Here is a 21,258-nt window from a genome sequence, read left to right on the forward strand (position 1 = left end):
TCTCCATAGCCTTTTTTTATCCAGAAAAAGGCAACATCTCCCAGACTCCTTCCAGCTTGGTATGGCTAAGCAACTAAATCCCAGCCATGAAATGTAGCTGACTGCTGATGCTGGGTGTACTTCTGGGACACACCTTGACGGGAAAGCAGGAGGGCTCCCTCAGCCCCCGTCCCCGCCCAGCACTTGACAAGGACTGAAGCAGATGCCCCGGTCTGAGACAGATGCTCTGATTCAAAACAGCAGGGCCCTTCCACAGCCCTGGCTTATGCACCTCTGAACTGTTGGGTGAATGAGAAATCAGGTCCTCTTCATTCCACTCTCTATATTCTGGGACCATGAGTTGAAGGAGTTTAGTCTGCCCGTCCTGTTCTTTTGTTGTAATTTTATTTTGCTCTGCAGCATGTGGGATCTTCCTGGACCAGGGATCAAACCTGTGTCTCCAGCACTGGCAGGTGAATTCTTTACCACTGAGCCACCAGGAAAGCCCTGCACTGCTCTCTGACCAGGACTGCTGTGTGCTCTAGCTGGTGACAGTGTGAGGATCTGGTTCAAGACAAAGCAAAGGAGTGAAATAGCAGATGCCACCCTCATGGGAAGGTGAACACCAAACACTTGCCAAGTGGAAAGACAGTGAAGGTTTCACATACCGACCGGTTTGTCCACTGGTAGCATGCCCAAATACTGCACGTGGAACTTCTGGACCAGCTCAGTCTTTGGTGTTGGAAAATCTACTACAGGGAAGAAAACAACACATCTTTCTCAAAGGTTCCAACATACACATAACATCCTGCCTTTCTAGAGGTGAATGTGACTATCATTCTATAAGAACAGCCACTTCTTCTGCCAGACACTGGGGTCATCAATCAAAGTCCCCTTCACCTGTCATGGATACATGTGTGTGTATGGCTGGGTCGCTTTGCTGTGCACCTGAAACTTATCACAACCTTGTTAATCGGCTATATACAATAGAAAATAAAAAGCTTAAAAGAAACTCCATTCACCTTTCACTTCTAGGTAGGTAAGCATTTGAAAGAAGGAACTGGAATCTATGTGTTAAGCTGTGACGGTCTCTTGGAAGTATGCTAAGTAGCAGCTTTGGGTGTTTGGTTTATTAGGGGAGGTTGATGCCCGGAGGAAATTTAATTACAAAGGGGTGCAATCAGAGACAGGAAAAATGACTAAACAGAGCTCCCCAAAATATCCCCACATATTTTTAAACTAGCTGGTCCTTACCCCAGGTTGTACATGAGTTACAAAGCCACTAAAGGTAATTGTCTTTAATTTTGTCCAACAACAAAACTCACCCTGGTTCTTAGTACCTAACCCTGTTGACACAAAGTCAGCTCTAAGCCACACTCAAGGCCCCAAGTGCAGGCTCGGCCTGGGTCTGGTGAGTCCAGCGTGGTTCTGAGGGACACTCGACATGTACATGTCTGAGACCCTGCGTTTGGTGACTCAGACGTGGAGTGCCAGCACCAAGGTGGTGGGGGGCAGACCTACCTTGCAGGGGAACGTCGAGGTTCCCGTGAATCCTTTCCTGTAAGGAGCTGCAGGCCAGGGCCTTGGCATTCTTCCGTTCGGCCATAATCTGATGAAGAGAAAACGTAGCTTTGGCTCGTGGTTATGGACCCTGTGACCCCAGCTGTTCCAGGCAGTGGAGTGCCTGCTTCATTTTCAAGTTAAACCGGCTTTAGTCCACTGCCAGACCCCCAACCCCCATCTCCGAGCTGCACACTTTGAGAACTGTGCCCTTTCCTCTGGGGGGAATAGTGAGTGATGGTACCTCAGAGTAACTGACATTCTCCTGACTGTTCAGAATGTATTCCTCTTCCATCTCTAACGTAACAAGCCCCACAATAACCCTGGTCTTTTGTAGACCTCTGGGCCCACAGCCATCAGAGGAACACAGAGCAAGTGGCAACCCCCCGCTGCTGGCACCTGGCCACTTCCCGACTTTTTAGACCCACCAGACTGTGGGAGGGACCGAGGCCATGCTCCCTTTGTAGGTGAAGCGCCATTTAGAGCAGTAGCTGACATCAGAAAGAGTATGAACCACGCTGGTAGGACTGGTGCTCGGCGTGCTTCTCCCAGAGCTTGACCTGAACGTGCTGACTCCCGTCCTTCCACACCCCTTTCCTTGCTCAGCAGTGAGGAAAAAAAAAGCTGGTTGAACTCCTTCACCCTGACCCACCTTACCTTGGAACAGATTTCGTGGAGACTTGTGGCAATGGCTTTTGCTGGCGTATCACATCGAAATACATGACATTTCAAAATTCTTGTATCTTTATCTCTTGCTACATAAGCAAAATCTCTGTGCAAACAAAGTTTATCAGTCCATTAGAATGAGGAACCTTTACAACACACATTCTAGTTATGAATGTTAACTGAGCTAGGAGCCAGCGTGTCAGAGGTAAACAGAATATGCAGTGGTTAAAAAAAAATAAAACAAATGTCAACAGCCACCACAAATAGAGGAACAGTTGTATGGATGTGAGGAATTCATTTCTGACTAAAATAACTACAGTGTTCCCCAGACTCTGTCTGTTGAGCTTCTGGAATCTTAATGAACAGCACATAATGAAAATTGAACTTTATGGGAACCTTCTATCTAGTAACAACAAATGTCATGGTTATAAATATTATGATCACAAAACAGAACACAGGCTTGAGAGGAGCCTGAATTTGTAGGCGCGATACTGAGACACACACAGTGATGTAGCAGAAGCAAAACAGGCTCCGACATGTAAGCACGTGCCCGGAGACTGGACCCGACCCATGGCTGCGGAGAGGCCGAGAGGCAGTCACAGGGACACGGAAAGACGCCACAGGCCGAAGTCCCGTCAAAGGCACTTGATTCTGCTAATCACGCCTCTCACTCCAGAGCTCAGGGTGGCGGCGGTGGCATCACCCCATAAACTGTCAGCTCAGACTCCGCGGTGAGCCTGCAGCTGGCCCTGGATTTCAGCATCTCCTTTACTGATGGAAAGGACAGTGCCTGTGACATGATCTGGCTTCAAAGAACCACGCCACACAACTACATTTCTCACTGCTGTTACTGAGGACAGCAGTTTAAAAGATCAGAGGTTTATGAAAAATAAACGCTCATACTTCCCCATCTGGTAATGGATCACAGTGATTTCCTGGCAGGTGTTGCCAAGCTAGGATCCCTGTTTGTAGGCATAACCACAGATGAATTTATTGATCACTTCTCAATGTAAGAGCTGATGATGTTCTTGCAGACTAGGACAGATTTTCCCCAACAATGATTTGGCTTCTTTGGGAATGAACAGGAATCTATCTGCTGAAGGCAACTGGCCACTGTGAAGGCCTGGCCAGAAAAGCCTGTCCCATTGCCTTGCTGTGCCCCAGGCCACCTTGCGGCAGCTCCTGGCCACCCACAGGCACTTGAATCTCCACCTGTGCACACCTGCCCACAGACCTGCTCTGCTCTACCTTCCCATGACCTCAGCTTCCATCGCAGTTGGTGCCCTCCATACTACAACCAGGGGCCGTCCTGACTCCCGCCCCGCCATTCCTAGCCCCTGCACTCCGTACCCAACCCCCGCATTCAGCCTATTTCCCTCCTGACAATGTCTTGAATCCACCCCTTCCTTGCCAGCCCTGCCAGTGCTCAGGATTTCTAGGCAGGTCTCGCCTCCCTGCCTTTGCTCACATCATCTCCAGGCTTTGGCCACCGCTGAAGACCTGGATGAAGCTGGGTGAGCACCCTGTCCAGTGCTAGCGTGCTCCTTGCACACGTAACACCCACCACTGAGTACCATGAGTGTCTGCTTGTGAGTTCTGTCTTCCCCACACCCCGCTGAAGTTCTGTGAAGATGATTTGTGCCTTGCTGCTGCTGCTAAGTCGCTTCAGTCGTGTCTGACTCTCTGCGACCCCATAGATGGCAGCCCACCATTCCTGGGATTCTCCAGGCAGGAACACTGGAGTGGGTTGCCATTTCCTTTTCCAATGCATGAAAGTGAAGAGTGAAAATGAAGTCGTTCAGTCGTGTCCAACTCTGTGCGACCCCATGGACTGCAGCCTACCAGGCTCCTCTGTCCATAGGATTTTCCAGTGGGATGCCATTGCCTTCTCCTTTTGTGCCTTATTCACCCTCAATACCCAGTCTCTGGGCCTGGCTTTAATTGGTACTGAGTGCCCCCCTCTCTCAAGCACAGGGCAAGCAGCATGCACCCTATTATCCATCAAGAAAGTTGGCCTGTGGTCAGAGGTATGAATGGCTGCTCTGATACTGAGGCTGAGGGTGGGTCTGGGTGAGAAGCTGGGCCCAGACTTTGGGGGTAAGCACAGCCTTGCTGAAACTCCAATACTTCGGCCACCTGATGCAAAGAACTGACTCACTGGAAAAGATCTTGATGCTAGGAAAGACTGAAGGCAGGAGGAGAAGGGGACGACAGGGGATGAGATGGCTGGATGGCATCACCACCCTGATGGACATGAGTCTGAGTAGGCTCCGGGAGTTGGTGATGGACAGGGAAGCCTGGCATGCTGCAGTCTGTGGGGCCGCAAAGAGTTGGACACGACTGAGCGACTGAACTGACAGCCTTGCTCCACACTGTGCTCCCAAGGCCTTCCCTAGTCCCAGCCCCCATCGGGATAGCACATGACTTGAGAAACGACGAGAAGGCATCACTTTTGTTGGAGACCATGCTTGAGGGAAGTCATTTCAGGCCTGCCTCCTTCTGGCTACTTCTCTTTTCTGGACAGTTCCTAAAGTGATAACACACAGTGTCTTGCCACACACTGCTCTTCTCCTTCAAAATTCCACGTTCAGTCAGCATTTTTCTGATGCTAAGTCTTTGAAGTTCTTGTGGTCACCCATGGAAAGTCCAAAAAATTTTGTCTGGATTTCTGGAGTTCCAAAGTTTGTCCCACCACCTCTTCCAGCATCCTTAGTCCAGCTAAGCAGCTCTCCCCTCTGCCCCCGCAAGCTGGGTCCCCGTGTCCACTCACAGCACCTCCCCTTGCCTGGCCAGGAGTGTACTGGCCACCCGGCGCAGTCTGCAGCTCACTACACCATCTACTCCGCATGGCCCAGTTCGAAAGCCCTCTGGCCCTCTGGCCCCTAGCACCTTGCTTGTGTCTGAGTGCTGAAAGGATCTGCGTTATGGACCACAAAGGATTACAGCTTGTTATATCCCACCTTTAGTAGAGACCTCACCAGCATCTGTCCTCTCTGAGAGAGGAAGGGACAGCCAGAGGGCAACGGGTCAGAACCCAGGCACCCCAACTTCTAGTCCCATTCCTGATTTCACTGAGCTATACAGTCTCGGGCATGAAGTAAAAAAAAGATGGAATTCTCCAGGGTTCCTTTCCAGCTCTGATAATCTATGATGTAAGCATCCAAGATCCATCCTGCTCTCTGCAACTGCTGGCTGGCCTACGAGTGTAGTCAGGCCACTATCAGGGAGGGCCAAGCAGGCCCTGATCGATAAGCAATGGATCACTCCCATCACGCTTCAGATGCAACCCCACAGGAGTAATTTTTTTTAATTATTATTATTAATCTTCATCTTCTTCTGGCTCAGGAGAAAGTGATTAAGGTCTAAGGCGACCATCTGACCCACATTTTCCCAAATGGGTAGCTTAGCAGCGCAGGCTCTGTTTGGGGCATTCTGATACTTTAAAAAAAAAAACAAACAAAAAAACCCAGCTTTGTCTTTTCCTGTTCCCTCCTAGGTACCAGGCTAATAGATCAGGGAGGCAGAAAGCTGTTGGTAATTTAACCTCCCAAGAGAAAACAAGTTCCTTCATCTCTTCCCTGTGGAGGGGTCAGGAGATTTGCATGTCTCTATTTAATTGCCATGAAACATATCCCAAGTCACCCTAAAAGAGCAAAAAGTCCCAAGAATGAGGATTTGTAAGAATTCACTTTCAGGGGCTTCCCTGGTGGTCCAGTGGCCAAGATGCTGCACTCCCAGTGTAGGGGGCCTGGGTTCGATCCCCCATCAGGGAAACTAGATCCCACATGCTGCAACTAAGACCCAAAATAGCCAAATAAATAATCTTAAAAAAAAAAAAAAAAAAAAAGAATTCACTTTCAGGCCTGGAACACAGACAAGTCGAACAACTTCCTTCTTGTGAGAGAAATAAATGGCTGAGCTAATCTCATCATTATTCAGAATGAAATCCAAATACCTATTAACTGGTTGTTGTAAAATCCTGCCTTTTCAGCACCTGATTTCTGAAAATGGCTGCAGCTATAGACAAAATAACGACCCTCCCAAGACATTCCTATCCTAACTCCCAGAGTCTGTGAATAGATGACTTTACAAAGAGGACTCTGCAGGTGGGACTGAGTGAAGGATTCTGATTTGGGGCTGTGACCCTGGATTATCTGGGTGGGCCTGACACACAAGGGAAAGAGGAGGCACTTGCCTTACAAAGGGAATTCTCAATAAAGAACAGGCACAAGGGCTACAAGCCAAGGCAGGCAGGCAGCCTCTAAAGACTGGAAAAGTGGGAAGGCTTCTCTAGTGGGAAGACAGCCCTGCTTGACACCATGATTTTTCACCTCTAAGACCAGATTTCCGATCTCCAGAACTATAAGAGAATAAATCTGTGTGACTTTAAGCCACTAAGTTTGTGGTAATTTATTATAGCAGCAATATAAAACTAATACACTTGCCAGTAGGCTTTACATTCTAACCAAATTATGATATGGTATAAGAACTTACATTTAAAAGTAATATTCAGTTCACTTCCTCAAACACCTTCTGAGCCACTATGACACATCAGAGATGCAAACACAAACAGACAAGGCGCCAGCCTAGGCAGCCAGCTGTTCAGTGAGAGAGATGCTCAGTGAGATCTAAGCTGCATCTCTAAGTACCAGGAACTCCCCAGGGTGAGAGGGCAGCGATGGTTCAAGGAACACTCAGAGGAGCTTGAGCAAGGCACAGAGGTAAGCAAGCCCACAGAGGGTTTGGAAGAACTAGTCCTAGGCATGACCCCTGGCACTGCGGTGAGGGTCCATGGCTGCAGGGAGGCTGCACCATGTCCTGGCAGGAATCTGGCTCTTACTCTGAGTCATCAAGTCTGTCATATGACACAAGACCCCATCTGACATGTGTTTTAAAAAGTTGCTTCTGGTAGAACAAAGTGGGTCAAGGGGAGGTGGAGGAGACAGATGGGTAAGAGGTATTAGACGGATGCCTGGAGGACTCACGGGTGTGGGAGATGAGAGGCAGAATCTGGAATAGCTCTGGAGTCCCTGCTGGGAAAACTAAGCGCCTTCACCCTGGGGAGGGGAGAGGGAAGGATCTGGTAAAGAAGGCTGGTGAGCTCCAGGTTGGACAAGATGTGTGAGGTGTTTGGGGGCCCACTGATCAGGTGGACACTCAGTCCCTGAGCTAAGGCCAGGTCTGGAGCTGGCCGGGTGGAGTCGGGGGTGCAGGCAGCTGAAGACAGAGAAGCAGATGAAAGGGTAGGGCGTGAGAAAACACAAAACAAGGTCTGGACCTCAGGAGGAAAGGCATATGAAGGCCTATCTGAGGCCAAGGGCCCAATGAAAGGATGAAAAAAGGCTGCTGGGAAGGAGGAAAGCCCAGGACAGGCTGGCTCCAAAGACACAAAGGAAGGGGTTTCAGAAGACGTCCCCAGGGCCACAGAGGCTGAACAGCAGGAGGCAGGCCAGTCAGCCAGCGGCATGGCGGTCTGGGGTGACCTCGGCCTCTCGGGCCATCCCCTGGAGAATGGCGTTTGGGTCCCCGCTTCAGAGCGAAGCAGTTGAGAGACTGCAATGCAGTGCCCTTCCTTCTCCTTTCTTAAACTTCTCACTCTGGAGCTTCTCAAAGGAGAGTCAATGGCGCACACCCAGTTTCACGTTGACTAAGACAGGGCCTGACTCAGCCTTTCAGATGTTTTTTCTGATCGGTGCTATGATCCTAAACGTCCTTATGCCCATGTGTAACATCGCCTTAACATTTTCTAGAGCTTCTGTATCCCGAGGGGACAAGAAATTGCCGTAATTACCAGCTTCCATTACAGTATTCCTGATCAATCAGCCAAGCACCACGGACGGGGGTTGGGGAGGGAAGAGCACCCCGAGCTGGTGGTTCTCACCCAGCCGAACAGGGCCCGCAGGGGCTCTGACACTGTGAGGGTGCGGTCAGCCTGCTGGAGTGCTCTGCAGGAGCGTCTTCCCCTGTGCGCCTTCAGTGTCTCTCCTGTCCCCGACTTTGCGTCTCAGAGCCACCAGTGGCACTTGGGCTGCAGCTACCTGGTGTTCACAGCCCCGAGAGGGTTGCATCTCAGAGCTAAGATAGGCTCGGGTGGGCTTCCATGCCCTTCTGCTCCCTGCCCCCACCCCCCGGGTCATGCCTCCTCCAGGGCCTCGGCATGGTCACCCATAAGCCACAAATCTGGCTCAGATGACCCCCGAGGTTCAGTCAGAACAGGCTCCTGTCTTTTTGGACACATTCTCCAAGCTGCCCGTCTGAGACACTGTGTGTGACACTGAGCAGCAAGCACCACTTCTGTCCTTTGCTGCAGCTTTCTCCTGGAGCGAGTCCCTTTTGGAGTTCCGCCTCGCCTAGTTCCTGCAGTCAGGGGATCACTGCATTTCCTCCATCAACCAGGAAGTGGAAGGTTCACAGCTGCGTCTCCTCCTTAAACTGTAACAAAAGGGTGTACCAGGACAGCTACTTTCACCGTCAGTAGAAACCTTTGTGTTTCCAGCTCTTTTTGTTCCTCTTCTTTTGCTCTTCTCCCCAGTAATTACTCCCCCAGCGGACCAGCGGTGAGTTCTGTCAGGGAAAAATGTCAGTGCTAAGACATCTTACACAACAGCCTCAAATTTCTTAATGGCAAAGGGAAAAGACAAAAGAGTGCTTTTATTGTTCTCAGCTGAACAGCATTTTAATCGCCCTGCAGGGGCTTAATCCATCTGTATAGAATGAATGAATCAATGATTTTTTATTCAAATGGGTTCCATTAAAAAGCTGCCAAGACAGAACTGCTCACCCTTTCCCTAAATCCCTCCCCTTGCAACTCTTGCGTAAATGAAAACTTGCTTATGATCTTACCCCTCTTCAAAAGGAATTTAAGAGGCATCTACAGACCTTTTCTGTATATTCTTGCCACCTCTTCTTAATATCTTCTGCTTCTGTTAGGTCCATATCATTTCTGTCCTTTATTGAGCCCATCTTTGCATGAAATGTTCCCTTGGTATCTCTAATTTTCTTGAAGAGATCTCTAGTCTTTCCCATTCTGTTGTTTTCCTCTATTTCTTTGCATTGATCATTGAGGAAGGCTTTCTTATCTCTTCTTGTTATTCTTTGGAACTCTGCATTCAGATGCTTATATCTTTCATTTTCTCCTTTGCTTTTCACTTCTCTTCTTTTCACAGCTATTTGTAAGGCCTCCCCAGACAACCATTTTGCTTTTTTGCATTTCTTTTCCATGGGGATGGTCTTGATCTCTGTCTCCTGTACAATGTCATGAACCTCCGTCCATAGTTCATCCGGCACTCTATCTATCAGATCTAGGCCCTTAAATCTATTTCTCACTTCCACTGTATAATCATAAGGGATTTGATTTAGGTCATACTTGAATGGTCTAGTGGTTTTCCCTACTTTCTTCAATTTAAGTCTGAATTTGGCAATAAGGAGTTCATGATCTGAGCCACAGTCAGCTCCCGGTCTTGTTTTTGCTGACTGTATAGAGCTTCTCCTTTTTTGGCTGCAAAGAATATAATCAATCTGATTTCGGACTGCAAGGAGATCCAACCAGTCCATTCTAAAGGAGATCAGTCCTGGGTGTTCTTTGGAAGGACTGATGCTAAAGCTGAAACTCCAGTACTTTGGCCACCTCATGCGAAGAGTTGACTCATTGGAAAAGACTCTGATGCTGGGAGGGACTGGGGGCAGGAGGAGAAGGGGACGACAGAAGATGAGATGGCTGGATCGGTATCACTGACTCGATGAACGTGAGTCTGAGTGAACTCTGGGAGTTGGTGATGGACAGGGAGGCCTGGCGTGCTGCGATTCATGGGGTCGCAAAGAGTCGGATATGACTGAGTGACTGAACTGACTGACTGAACTGACAGACCTCTTAGTGGTTACCCAGGCTAACATTTCTTCCCTCCTACAGCAACCCAGACAGGTGGTACTTAGAATGTATCAGTGGTATAAAACCTCACTTACTTAACAGATCAGGAGGAGCTCCACTACTGGGACGCTCCCACAAACCAACACATATTTTCTCTTAATGATGAATGAAAACTTGCCTCCCCACAACATGTGCCTACGGGCCTGGGCTCTGCTTTCTGGAACTGCCCTAGTCCCGCACACGACAGCCTAGATGTGTCTGGCAGTAGCTCTCTCCTTTCTTTTCTGTCAGATTCCCTGCCATTCAGTCTCTCGCTAAATCTTTTCTGTTAGCGCTCCTGACGAAGTCTCCACAATTTGGGAAAGTCTTTTATGTAACCCATGTTTGCTCAGGTCAGATACACGTTATGTCTGACACACGCTGGCACATGGAGGAAACAGATTAATATTTGTTGTTATTATAAATAAGGAAAAAGAAGTAAAAAGAAAAAAAAAAGGTCCACTTTGAAATACTGTCTCCTACTGTCTCCTTATCCACAAAGGACATTTTAATAAATCTTTGCAGAGGTACAAATATAATAACACTTGCTGAGAGGTTCCCAAGACCCTTTCCTCCCAGCTTGTCTTTCTGTAGAGGCGATAAGCGAACAGAGTTGTTACCACTGCAGAGGACAGGTCCCACCTGCAAACAAGGACAAAAGAGCAGCAGGGAGATTTGGTCCAAACATTCCAATCCCTTTATGATAAGGGGCTTTCTCTCTTCATCTCACCTGCAAAAGGCCTAAAAGGAGGAGTTCTGTTTTCAAGGCTGCCTGCTCTTCTTTGCCTAACGGCTCTTATTTTCTTATTGCACTTTGAAACTATTGTTCTCAGGGCTTGGGGAAAGGAAGAGAGGGAAAGGGGATGAGAAACGCCTTCCTCCTAAATGGCTAATTAATCCAGGAGGTTACACATACATACTGGCTACATACATGTACGAGCCACTTTGATTTTTCTTATTTCACCCAGCAGCACACACACCATATGCAGGCATTATTAATTTCACAAAGCTCAGGCTCCGATTTGGTAAACTCAACTTTCTTTGCAAACTTAAGAAGATGCTAAGTTTGTAAACTCTGAAAGGGGCATTCTAGCAGCTCACCACCTGCATAAACACACATTCTCCACGGGGAATCCTTTCTTTACCAGGTGCTTTCATGAGACACACAGACTGCGTACACAGCAAATCTGAAAAGCGACCACCTGCAAATAAATACTACAGGTGCTGTGGGCAAGCCAGAGTTTGTAGCCCTCTCTAGAACGGCCTTTGCTGTTAATATTCAGAGCAACTGGTTCCCAGAGAGGAGCCCTGAATAAACTCGGATGGTAGGACCTACCAAACATGTGAACACATTCTCACCATTGGTTCCCACAAGACTTAGTGGGAACTTTAGGCCAGGGAGCTGGTATCCAAACCCATGGCTCTCATCCTCCAGAAACTTCCACCACCTCCAGGGGCCAGGGTCTCCTCAGAAGGAGTGAGAAAGTCAATCAAGCTCCCCAAATCTCCTAAGCATGCCCTCTGGGAGACTGACCCTGGAAGTGTCACCACCCAGCCTGTGCAGTCTCCCTTCCCTCGGGCCGCTAAGCAATGACTGCAGCTCATCCTAAAGGAGGAAGTGGCTGCTGGTTGGAGCTCAGCCCCTCCTCCCCTCCTCCCCTCCTCCCCCGAGGGAGCACCTGGGTCAGACTCCAGCACAAAAAGCAAAGGGGCTGTCGCTGGTGTCTCTTCACTTTGCCAAGCAGTACTGACAATCATTCTTTCAACAGGAAAAATTCCCAAAGGTTCTCCTTCCATCAGAAATGCAGCTTTTATGAAGTGACAGAGCTGAGGAATCGTGGAGCTTAAAAGCCCCCAATCAGCCAATGGTCAGGCTGACATTCAGAGTACTGAAAATACACGCATCTGAGGTACAAATACCTTTCATTTTGGAGGTGCAGCCTTTCCATTGGTATGTTCTTCTAGATGTGAGAAGAGAGGAGAAGAATTCCATATATTTTAGCTAACAATCCAGCCTGAAATTGAGTCAGTCCCTCTGGCTATCGTCCTAGAGTCAAACCTTACCAACAAAGCTCTATGGAGACGTCCTAACAAGCCAGTCCTAGTATTAGTTCTTCACAAAGCACGAAAAGCCTCCTTACGCAACCTGGTACCTAACCTGCTATTTCTATCATGTCTTCTCCCCAGCACGCTGACTAGATTCTGCTCAGCCAGCAGTGAGAGGGACCAAGTCATGGCTCTGCCCATCACCTTCCCCAGACAGGGTCAAGCAGCAGAAGATCACGGCCCCAGAGCCACATCCACACTGTTTTGAACGCAGGACACATAACAGTGATGATGAGAAAAAGTTAAAATGAAGTTCCGCCTTGCAAAGACAGCAATGGCTGTGATGAAGGTGAGAAGGGCATGAAGAAAGCAAATGAGCTTTTCTAGACACTGAAGACAGCACAAAGAGGGGGAGAAGAGAAAATCGGCCGGTTACCTCTCTCTGAATCCAGGAAGGCATGAGGGAACAGAGCAGAAACAACACGTTAGCATTCACAAGGTACCCGCTATTTACCACAGTCCCGTTAACATTGACTCTAAGCGCTGACATTCCATCTTATTTCCCAACTTGGCTGTAATTAATAGCCTTTCGGTGCTTATTTTAGCTGAACTCCCTCACACAGAAGCGTGTATTTTGAGCCACTTTACGATGGAGCCAAAAGATGCCAGCTGAGTTTACAGAGGATCGTATCAACTGTGGCAGGTAATCAAGCCTAAAATATCACAGTGAAATACGGGAAACCATTTGCAGAGAACAGCAGCAGAGTACGTATCTTCTCTTCGTTTACCAGCTCCACCTGCTCCCAATAAAAAACATATGGAAACAAAGACACGGCAACAGCCTTACCTGCTTTACTAGCACTTCCGGCACTTTATTAATAGAGCTACAGTGTCACAATCCAGGGATTCTCCCAGGACGGCACCCGGAGAGGGGGAGAGGGGGAGAGGGGGACGAAGCAGGAGAGGCGAAGGCCGGGCAGCAGACCAAGGGCAGAGGTGGGCCGAGGCCCGGCCAGGAAATGAGCTCAAGGGTGAGAAAACAGATTTGTGCCAGGGACGAGAGGAACAGCATGTGGAGAGAAGCCGGCAGCAGTTTGGGGTTTGGGCCTGAACGCTTTGAGTTCCACCCCCGGAGCTGCTCTGAGCCTCCAGAGGGACCCTAGTGAAGCCACTTAACCTCCCAACCCAGAGTGCTCACACCTGTCTGGTCTGGGCACAGCCAATTTGAAGGGGCCTGATGGCAGAGCCCCAAGTCGGTCACAGGCAGTTCACACTTGACCAAACTGAAGAGGCTGGATAACAGATAAAGAGGAGGAAAGCCAGAAACCTGCCTCCGCAGGGATCCTGTGGCCAGGGTCACGAAGTGGCCAGCAGGACCCTGCGGAGATGAGAGCTGCAATCAGAATGTGAGAGACCGCGGAGTACAGCCACTGGGCAGAAACGCAGGGCTGTCCATCTGATACTGAACAGTGACTGTGACATCTTATTCAATGGGGGGGAAAGCAAACAACCCAAGTCACAGATATACGGTCTTACAGGAAAAACCACAAAAAAAGTTTGAGTGTGAATTTCAATATATGCATGGCAAAATATCTGGGACAGCTGAACATCCAAACCATCACCTCTTATCTGGCGACGGGATAACAGAGGAATGTATTTAATATAGTCATGTGAATATTATGCAATAAGAACACACAACATTTGTCATACAAATATGTAAGTATTGGCCTCAACACTTGAGAAAAGCATTGTGATATGCATACTCTGCTGCCGCTAAGTCACTTCAGTCGTGTCCGACTCTGTGCGACCCCATAGACAGCAGCCCATGAGGCTCCCCCGTCCCTGGGATTCTCCAGGCAAGAACACTGGAGTGGGTTGCCATTTCCTTCTCCAATGCATGAAAGTGAAAAGTGAAAGTGAAGTCGCTCGGTCGTGTCCGACTCTTAGCGACCTCTAAGGCTCAAGTAACCACACTGCAGTGTATGTGATGACCCGTCGCACTCCCAGTCAATAGCAACTACCAGACTACCTTCTACTGAGTGCTGGCTCTGTGTTGCCCTAGCAGCAACCTGACAAGGCAAATACTATGTTCTCACTGATAGAAAGGGAAACAAGTTGACAGAGAGTCGAGGGGCTTGACCAAGGTCACACAGCAGTACCTGGTGAAGTCACCGTTTGATTGTGGGCCTGCAGGACTCTAATTCTGGTCTCCTGAGAAGCACCTAAGACAGGGACCCCACGCTTCTTCACAGCCCTGCAGAAGCACCTCACAGTCTGTCTCCCGAATGAACCAGCAAGTTACTATGCACAAGTGTTCAAAATGGGGAAATGGTTTGCAACTGGGGTTTTAGGTAAACAGAGGAGCACCCCCCCACCCTCCCCTGCCACCTTGTGGCCTGTGAACTTTTGCAGGGAGAGAAGGGAGCTGAAAATTCCCAAGAGAAGCCCTTTAGCTAAGTAAGTGGTCAGAGCTGTGTTCAAATCCTGCTGGTTACTTACACTCTCTTTTTCCTGGGCTCCCTCTCTGTGACCCTCAGAACCCGATTCCTAGTCAGTGAAAAAGGGACAAGGACCCCTGGCTCAGGGTAATCATGAGAACCCAGTTAAATGAGACGGCGTGTGCTAAGAATGTCTGCTGTGTCGCAAGTGAACAGACTGCATTGCTCTGGTTATCGTCACCAGGTCATCTGATGGTGTCATGTCCCAGCTGGGTGGGGCTGGGCAGCGACTGAGACAAAGCATCTTCCATGGCAGGGAGGTCGCTTGGGGGTAATTGGTGGTCTCTCCTCAGATCTGCTGGGCGCCACTTACCATAGCATGAGGTTACCTCCCCTGCTCCTCTGCACTGCCCCCCATCAAAGCCAATATTTGCAGGCAATTTAGCTCATCAGCAAAGGATCCAAAGGTCTGGCTTTCAGTCCTGGTTTGAGTAAACACTCTGCAAGTCACTTAATCTGAATCCTGGGTTTTTCATCTAAGACAGACAAGGACACTGAAGAGCAAAGAGGCTAAGGGCCTTGACCTGAGGGCAAACAGTGAATAAATACCAGGGACATGAAAATTCGAAATCTCCTCATATTCAGATTTTTGGATTCAAGTGCTTTGATTCTTACTACAAAGATGCCTGGGCAGCATTTCCTTGACTAACTTTTTATTTACGCTAGGTGCTTTTGGTTCTTGATAAAAAGTTTATACCTAAGTATATGGATTATGCGTAAGTAACCTTAAGTCTAGACACCTGAGGATGCAATCTGTTTCTTTTGTGTATATTATTGGTGTCTTGGCTATTTGAAATCAGAATTGTTACTAGTGGTTCACTTAATGAAAAAACATCTATATGTACCTACTATGTTTTCCCCTGAAGGCAGGACTCAGAAAAATGACACTGTGAACTTCTAACAAGGTCTGTTTATTTGAGGTTAATAGACACTGCTTGATTTAAGCACTGAAGAGAAAACCAGCCATAACTGGGGACACTTCAAAGCGATCTTTGAAATGTCATGCAAAAAATGCAGAAGAGTCCCGGTGGCAGCTGCTTCATCAACTCCACACCTTGTAATGTGCTGGGGAAGAAACATCAGCCCAAAGTTGGGCTTCTGTGTGAGACGCGCCATTCTGAAAGCGGGGAAGGCTAAATTTAGAGTCAGGCGTAAGCTTACTCCCCCTTCTCACAGTACAAGATGCCAGTGGGAAGAATTCAACCCCAGGATCAAATCCACACTAGCCACACAGGCGAATGCTGCCTGATCAGCACGCTCTCGGCGACTGTTTCTTGGGAAAATGAATGGAGTAAGTAATTGGCAAGGTTTTCATTAAAAAAAAAAGTCTGAAATAGCAGAACTAGCAAGTTACTATGCACAAGTGTTCAAAATGGGGAAATGGTTTGCAACTGGGGTTTTAGGTAAACAGAGGAGCACCCCCCCACCCTCCCCTGCCACCTTGTGGCCTGTGAACTTTTGCAGGGAGAGAAAGGAGCTGAAAATTCCCAAGAGAAGCCCTTTAGCTAAGTAAGTGGTCAGAGCTGTGTTCAAATCCTGCTGGTTACTTGTAACTGGGCATCCAAATGAATAGAAAATTCCTAAAAAAAAGAAAACCACCAGAATCACAATGTCTATTCTAGCTTTTGGAAGAAGACGTATCTCCCCAGCACAGCCACCTACTTCTTATGCAGCACACACTGTCCATGCTTCACAAACTGAGCACGTACAGCAAAGACTTGCCAGGGTACTTCTCACTCCATGTTTGCAGAATTCGCTGCTTCACGCTACTTTTTGATGCTTGTCTTTCATCACTGAGAGTCTTTTGAGCCATGAGCGCCAGCACAGACCAGCATTATCCACATAGCAATGAAGTAAAGACACAAAACTTCATATCACGAAAACTCTCGTACCAACGCCTGAACCTGACAGTTTCTCTTTTCCTCCAGCTTCAGATTTCTTGTTCCTGATATTTATTCACTACTTGCCCTCAGTCAAGGCCCTTAGCTTCTTTGTTCTTCAGTTTTCTCATCTGTGAAATGGGAGCAATACTGGTAACTCACCTCCTAAGATATTAGTGCTGGAGGGATGGCCCTTGTTAATCAGTGTCAGGCTCACGGTGGGGCAGCCCGCAGTGTAGACCTGACATACACACCGCATGGTGTGGTTACCAGTTGAGGGGGAGTAGGGGAGGAAGCTCTGCCAAGAGGAAGGTTTCCAAACCTGCTTTGGATCATGAAACCTTTGAACTCTGATGAAAACATTCCAGAAAGAAATTTCTACAGACCCACACTTTGACACACCATCTCAGGGGGATGGGGGACAAAGTTCAATAACCCCAGAAACTCATGCATAGACCCTTTAGAATCCACACGCTGCAGGTGAAAGATCTCTGAACCGAATTCTGAATTTATGCAAATTCACCATCTGGTGTCTACTAAGTTGCAGACAATTCAGCTCAGGGAAAGGTTCTCTCCTTCCCAAGACCAAACAGCAACAGGAACACCTCTGACAAGTGTACCTTCCTTTGCAAAACGAGCTCCCTTCCCACCTCCCTCCTCCTGTGCCCCATTCCCAGCACTAAGCTACCTGTTAACTGTTGACTGGCAGACACAGGAGCTAAAGCTCCAACTGGAATAAAGTGTGAAGCTGAGGATCTAAAGTGGTGTAAGAGTATTGAAATTCAAGGCACATTTTTCTAAACAAAGGACTTTCTCATGCCACTAGAGAGAAGACACAATACCAGTAAGCTTACTAATGAGGCAAAAAAGGATATTTGAGAGCAACCAGGAAATGAGAAATTTTTTAAAGTCCATCTTTGAAGACAGCAAGAATTAATGAGCATCTGCTTGCATCTGTGCTGTATTACAATAAAAAAAACACAACCACCTTGCTTCTGTGAATATCTGAGCAAATGGAGAATACACATAATTTATGTTTAGTCCTCAAGTAAGAGATAATTCAGGCCATGTTCAAGATATAAAGTTTAGGGCACAATCAAAGGATAAAACTAATGTAAAATATATATGAATTGTAAAACCATGGGCTGGCTTCCTTCCTGAAAGGAGAGATGGTAAACAAAACAGTTGCTTTTGTTTTTTGAAACCAAACAAGACCCAGAAAGCCCCTATCTGACAAGGTTCAAGAACAAGGGAACCTCTGGGGAAGATGACAGCTCCCTATACTAGGCAAGTGCTTTTCATGCAAAAAGTGCCATGAAGGCACTCCCACTGGCTGGTACAGACCAGGCTCTGAGTTAAAACCACGACGAGGGGCTTCCCTGGCAGTCCAGTGGTGAGGACTCCACACTTCCACTTCAGGGTTCCACCACTGGTCAGGGAATTAGGATACCGCGCAGCCGCCAAGGCGTGGCCAACACATACACACACACACCCCAAATGAACCACAGTGAGCCTGTGGGTGAACTCCTTGCAATTCCACGCGCCCAGCCTCATCGAAACTTTCAAGAGGTTTTAGTGAAAGTGTTAGTTGCTCAGTCATGTTCAACTCTTTGCAAACCTGTAGACTGTAGCCTGCCAGGCTCCTCGGTCCATGGGATTTCTCAGGCAACAATACTGGAGTGGGTTGTTGTTTCATTCTCCACGGGGATCTTCCCAACTCAGGGACCAAACCTGGGTCTCCTGCATTGCAGGCAGATTCTTTACCGTCTGAGCCACCAGGGATAGGCTTTAGGGCTATACTTATACAGATAATCCCAATTCCTTTGTGCAGACAGAAGGAATACGAGAATGTCTGCTCAGTTATGTCCGACTCTTTGAGACCCCATGGACTGTAACCAGGCGGGCTCCTCTGTTGGACAATACTATAGATAACACAAAAAGCCAAGACATTCTACCGCCATCAGAATTTTGGAAACTTCCTGTAGATACAAGTATCCCTGATACTCTGTAAACTCAATAATACCTACATAAAAATAGATATCAACACTAGGATGGTTGATTGCTAAAAGCACATAACACGAGTGGTTCCCACCTTACTCAACCTGCCACCCAGCCAGGCTCTGTTTCCGGTGCACATTATCACCAGGCCACACAATAACCCTTCAGGGGAGCCTCACGACTCTCATTTTATAAGAGACTCAAAGGTTCAAAACCCCACAGCTAAGAAAGGTGGTGGATCCGCAAATGGAGGACAGGTTGACCTGGCCAGTCTCATCTTTGCTCTGTGTTTTGGCTGGGGTGGTGGTGGGGGCACCTGGCACCTGAGCCTGCCTCCCTGCCAATGAATGGGCTCTCCCCAGGACCCACCCCTTGATGAGGAAAGACAGCCTCAGTTCTCCGATCCTGTCTTCAACCCTGTTGGAGTTTTGGTTCCGCCTCAACTGGACCTGGTAACAAAAATTAAGTGCTGTGCTTGGTCTAAATAACTTTCCAGGGCAAAGGCTGACAGTTTCCTTCTTTACACATCAGACACTTATCCTGTTGCTTCCCTGCTCTTCCCCACCCCCCATCCTACCCCATCTATCTCTCTGACCTCACTTCCTGCCTCTTCCATACCTGCTGGGCTCTGGCTTCACCCTGTTCACAAATACACCGGCCTTTGGAGCCTTTGTGCTCACTGTTCCTGCTGCCTGGATACTCAGTTCCCTAGATCTCCCACCAAGGACTTCCTCTTATCGTCATCACCTGTAGAAGACCCCTCCAGACCACCCAGTCACCACTAACTCTCAAAGCATCTAAAACTACCCTGTTTATTTGTTTATTGTCTGTCCTTCCTTCTCCCCCACAAAAAAGTAAACTCTGTGTTAATGGGAAACCTTTCTGTCTTGTTCACTCACCACCTGGGTAAGTGTTCACTCATCACTGCCTGGCACATAACAAGTAATCAAATATTTCTGAATAAATAAGTAGTGTAAACAAAGGTCTTTCCCCCTTATTCCTGATCACATTGATACAGGAATAATGCTGTGAATAATAGGGACTTGGCTGGATTTTTCTCCTGCTATTGTTTATTACAGTCAGCACTTTAAAAATGACTTTAGTTCACATTCAGTTCTCATGTCATCTGAAACAATGTTAATAAAACATATATTTTATCTGAATGGGCAGAACGCGAGTTCTGAGAAGATTATAATCTCTTATGACTGAATATGAAAGCAAAGCAAATCTATACCCTGATCATCTCCACAGAAAGTGTTTCCAGAGCCCCTAACTAGATTCTTTCTTCGGAACATTTGTCTAAATGAAACACAGCTCCTCTGCTCCTAAGGAAATCAATATATAAATTTCCCTTGTACGTTGATTTCTATCAAGATTTACTGACTCCCCAGATAATTGTCTTCATATTTGTATTCTTTGAGAAATAAACTTTTGTTTATCATTTACAGAAAAGACCCCAGACAAGGCATTTCCATGTATGCTGAGGCAGAAGAAGTATGTAGAGCTGGGCTACACACACACACACACACACACACAGAGCAGGAGTTAACTTCTTGATACAATTTGAAAGAAGACACATCTTTCCTGTTTGCTAAGGTTACTTTTTATTCATAGCTAGCCTCCTTACAGCTAGCATCTTTTTTCTTTTCCCTCAAATATGGTAAGTCTTTAAAAAAACAAAACCACAATCCCATCATGGTGGCATCCTCTTTTTACTGTGAGTTTGCCTTCCTTTTATTGTCCATATGTCTTTATACTTGACAAATAGAATTAACATGCCTTCATCGAGAAGAAGCTCAAGCGTGGGCTTGGGGATGTTTGAATGATGGTCTGTCACAGAGGTACTCCTACCAGCCAGACCTGTTCAGGAATGCTCTCTGGAGACTGGTTTTCAGAATAGCATACAGCTGTCCAAAGGTGACCAAGCCTTCTTGCTTCCAAAGGACAAGGTCCCTATTTCAGTCATCACTGTGGTATCCACTCAGGTCATTTAAGTCAGGGGTCGCAAATGATGGCTTGAGGATCACCGTCCATCCGTTCCCTGCCTGCTCTTACAAATAGAGTGTCACTGAACACAACTGCACTCCTTCACTTCTCTTGTCAATGGCCTCTTCTGAGCCACCATGATAGAGCTGATGGGCTGCAACAGAAACCACAGACCCCCCCCCCCCCAAATACTTAGAATCTTTCACAGAACAAGTCAGGGACCCCACTTTAGATGTCAGCCTGATTCAGGGGTGCAACATACAACGTGGACATACAGTGAGACTAGGACCAGTTCAATAACTTGCAGAGCCCAGTGCAAAATGAAAACGCAAAGGTCTGCCTGCATGAGAAATACTATGAATTTCAAGATTGTAACGGCAGAGCAGTAAACACGTGTGCATTAAACCTGTGCAACTGGCTGAGACGCTGGAATAATCCTTGTTACAGGTGATAAACTCCAGGGCCAGCTGGAAATTATTCCACCCTGAAGCAGGAGGAAGAACTCTTTCAATTCGTAGCTTTAGAGCCAGAGTGCCTTTTGCTCAACTAAAATCTTACATGGATGCCCAGAATGAGGACCAGAATCAACATGGGTCTCTGCTCCAGCCACTTTATTTTGAAAGAATCACTAGCAGGCTATGACTCTGCTTAGAATGTTTGTCCATTTTTTGGGGGGTGGGGGTGGGGTAGACAAACAAATCACGCTAGACTCCTTGGAAACAGCATTTTCATGTAACCT

General features: G+C 47.6%; 1 protein-coding gene across 1 annotated transcript in view; it reads right to left on the reverse strand.

Moving 5' to 3' along the window:
• Positions 1-21,258, reverse strand: part of APBB2 (amyloid beta precursor protein binding family B member 2) — a 200,015-nt gene that overhangs the window by 11,182 nt on the left and 167,575 nt on the right. Inside the window, exons 9-11 of the mRNA XM_052641716.1 lie at positions 2,197-2,311; positions 1,501-1,588; positions 648-731 (exon numbers count right to left, since the gene is read on the reverse strand). Coding sequence (XP_052497676.1) covers positions 648-731; positions 1,501-1,588; positions 2,197-2,311 — 287 coding nt within the window. The remainder of the gene's footprint in view (positions 1-647; positions 732-1,500; positions 1,589-2,196; positions 2,312-21,258) is intronic.

This window comes from Budorcas taxicolor, chromosome 6 (genome assembly GCF_023091745.1).
Source record: "Budorcas taxicolor isolate Tak-1 chromosome 6, Takin1.1, whole genome shotgun sequence".
NCBI classification, from domain to species: domain Eukaryota; kingdom Metazoa; phylum Chordata; class Mammalia; order Artiodactyla; family Bovidae; genus Budorcas; species Budorcas taxicolor.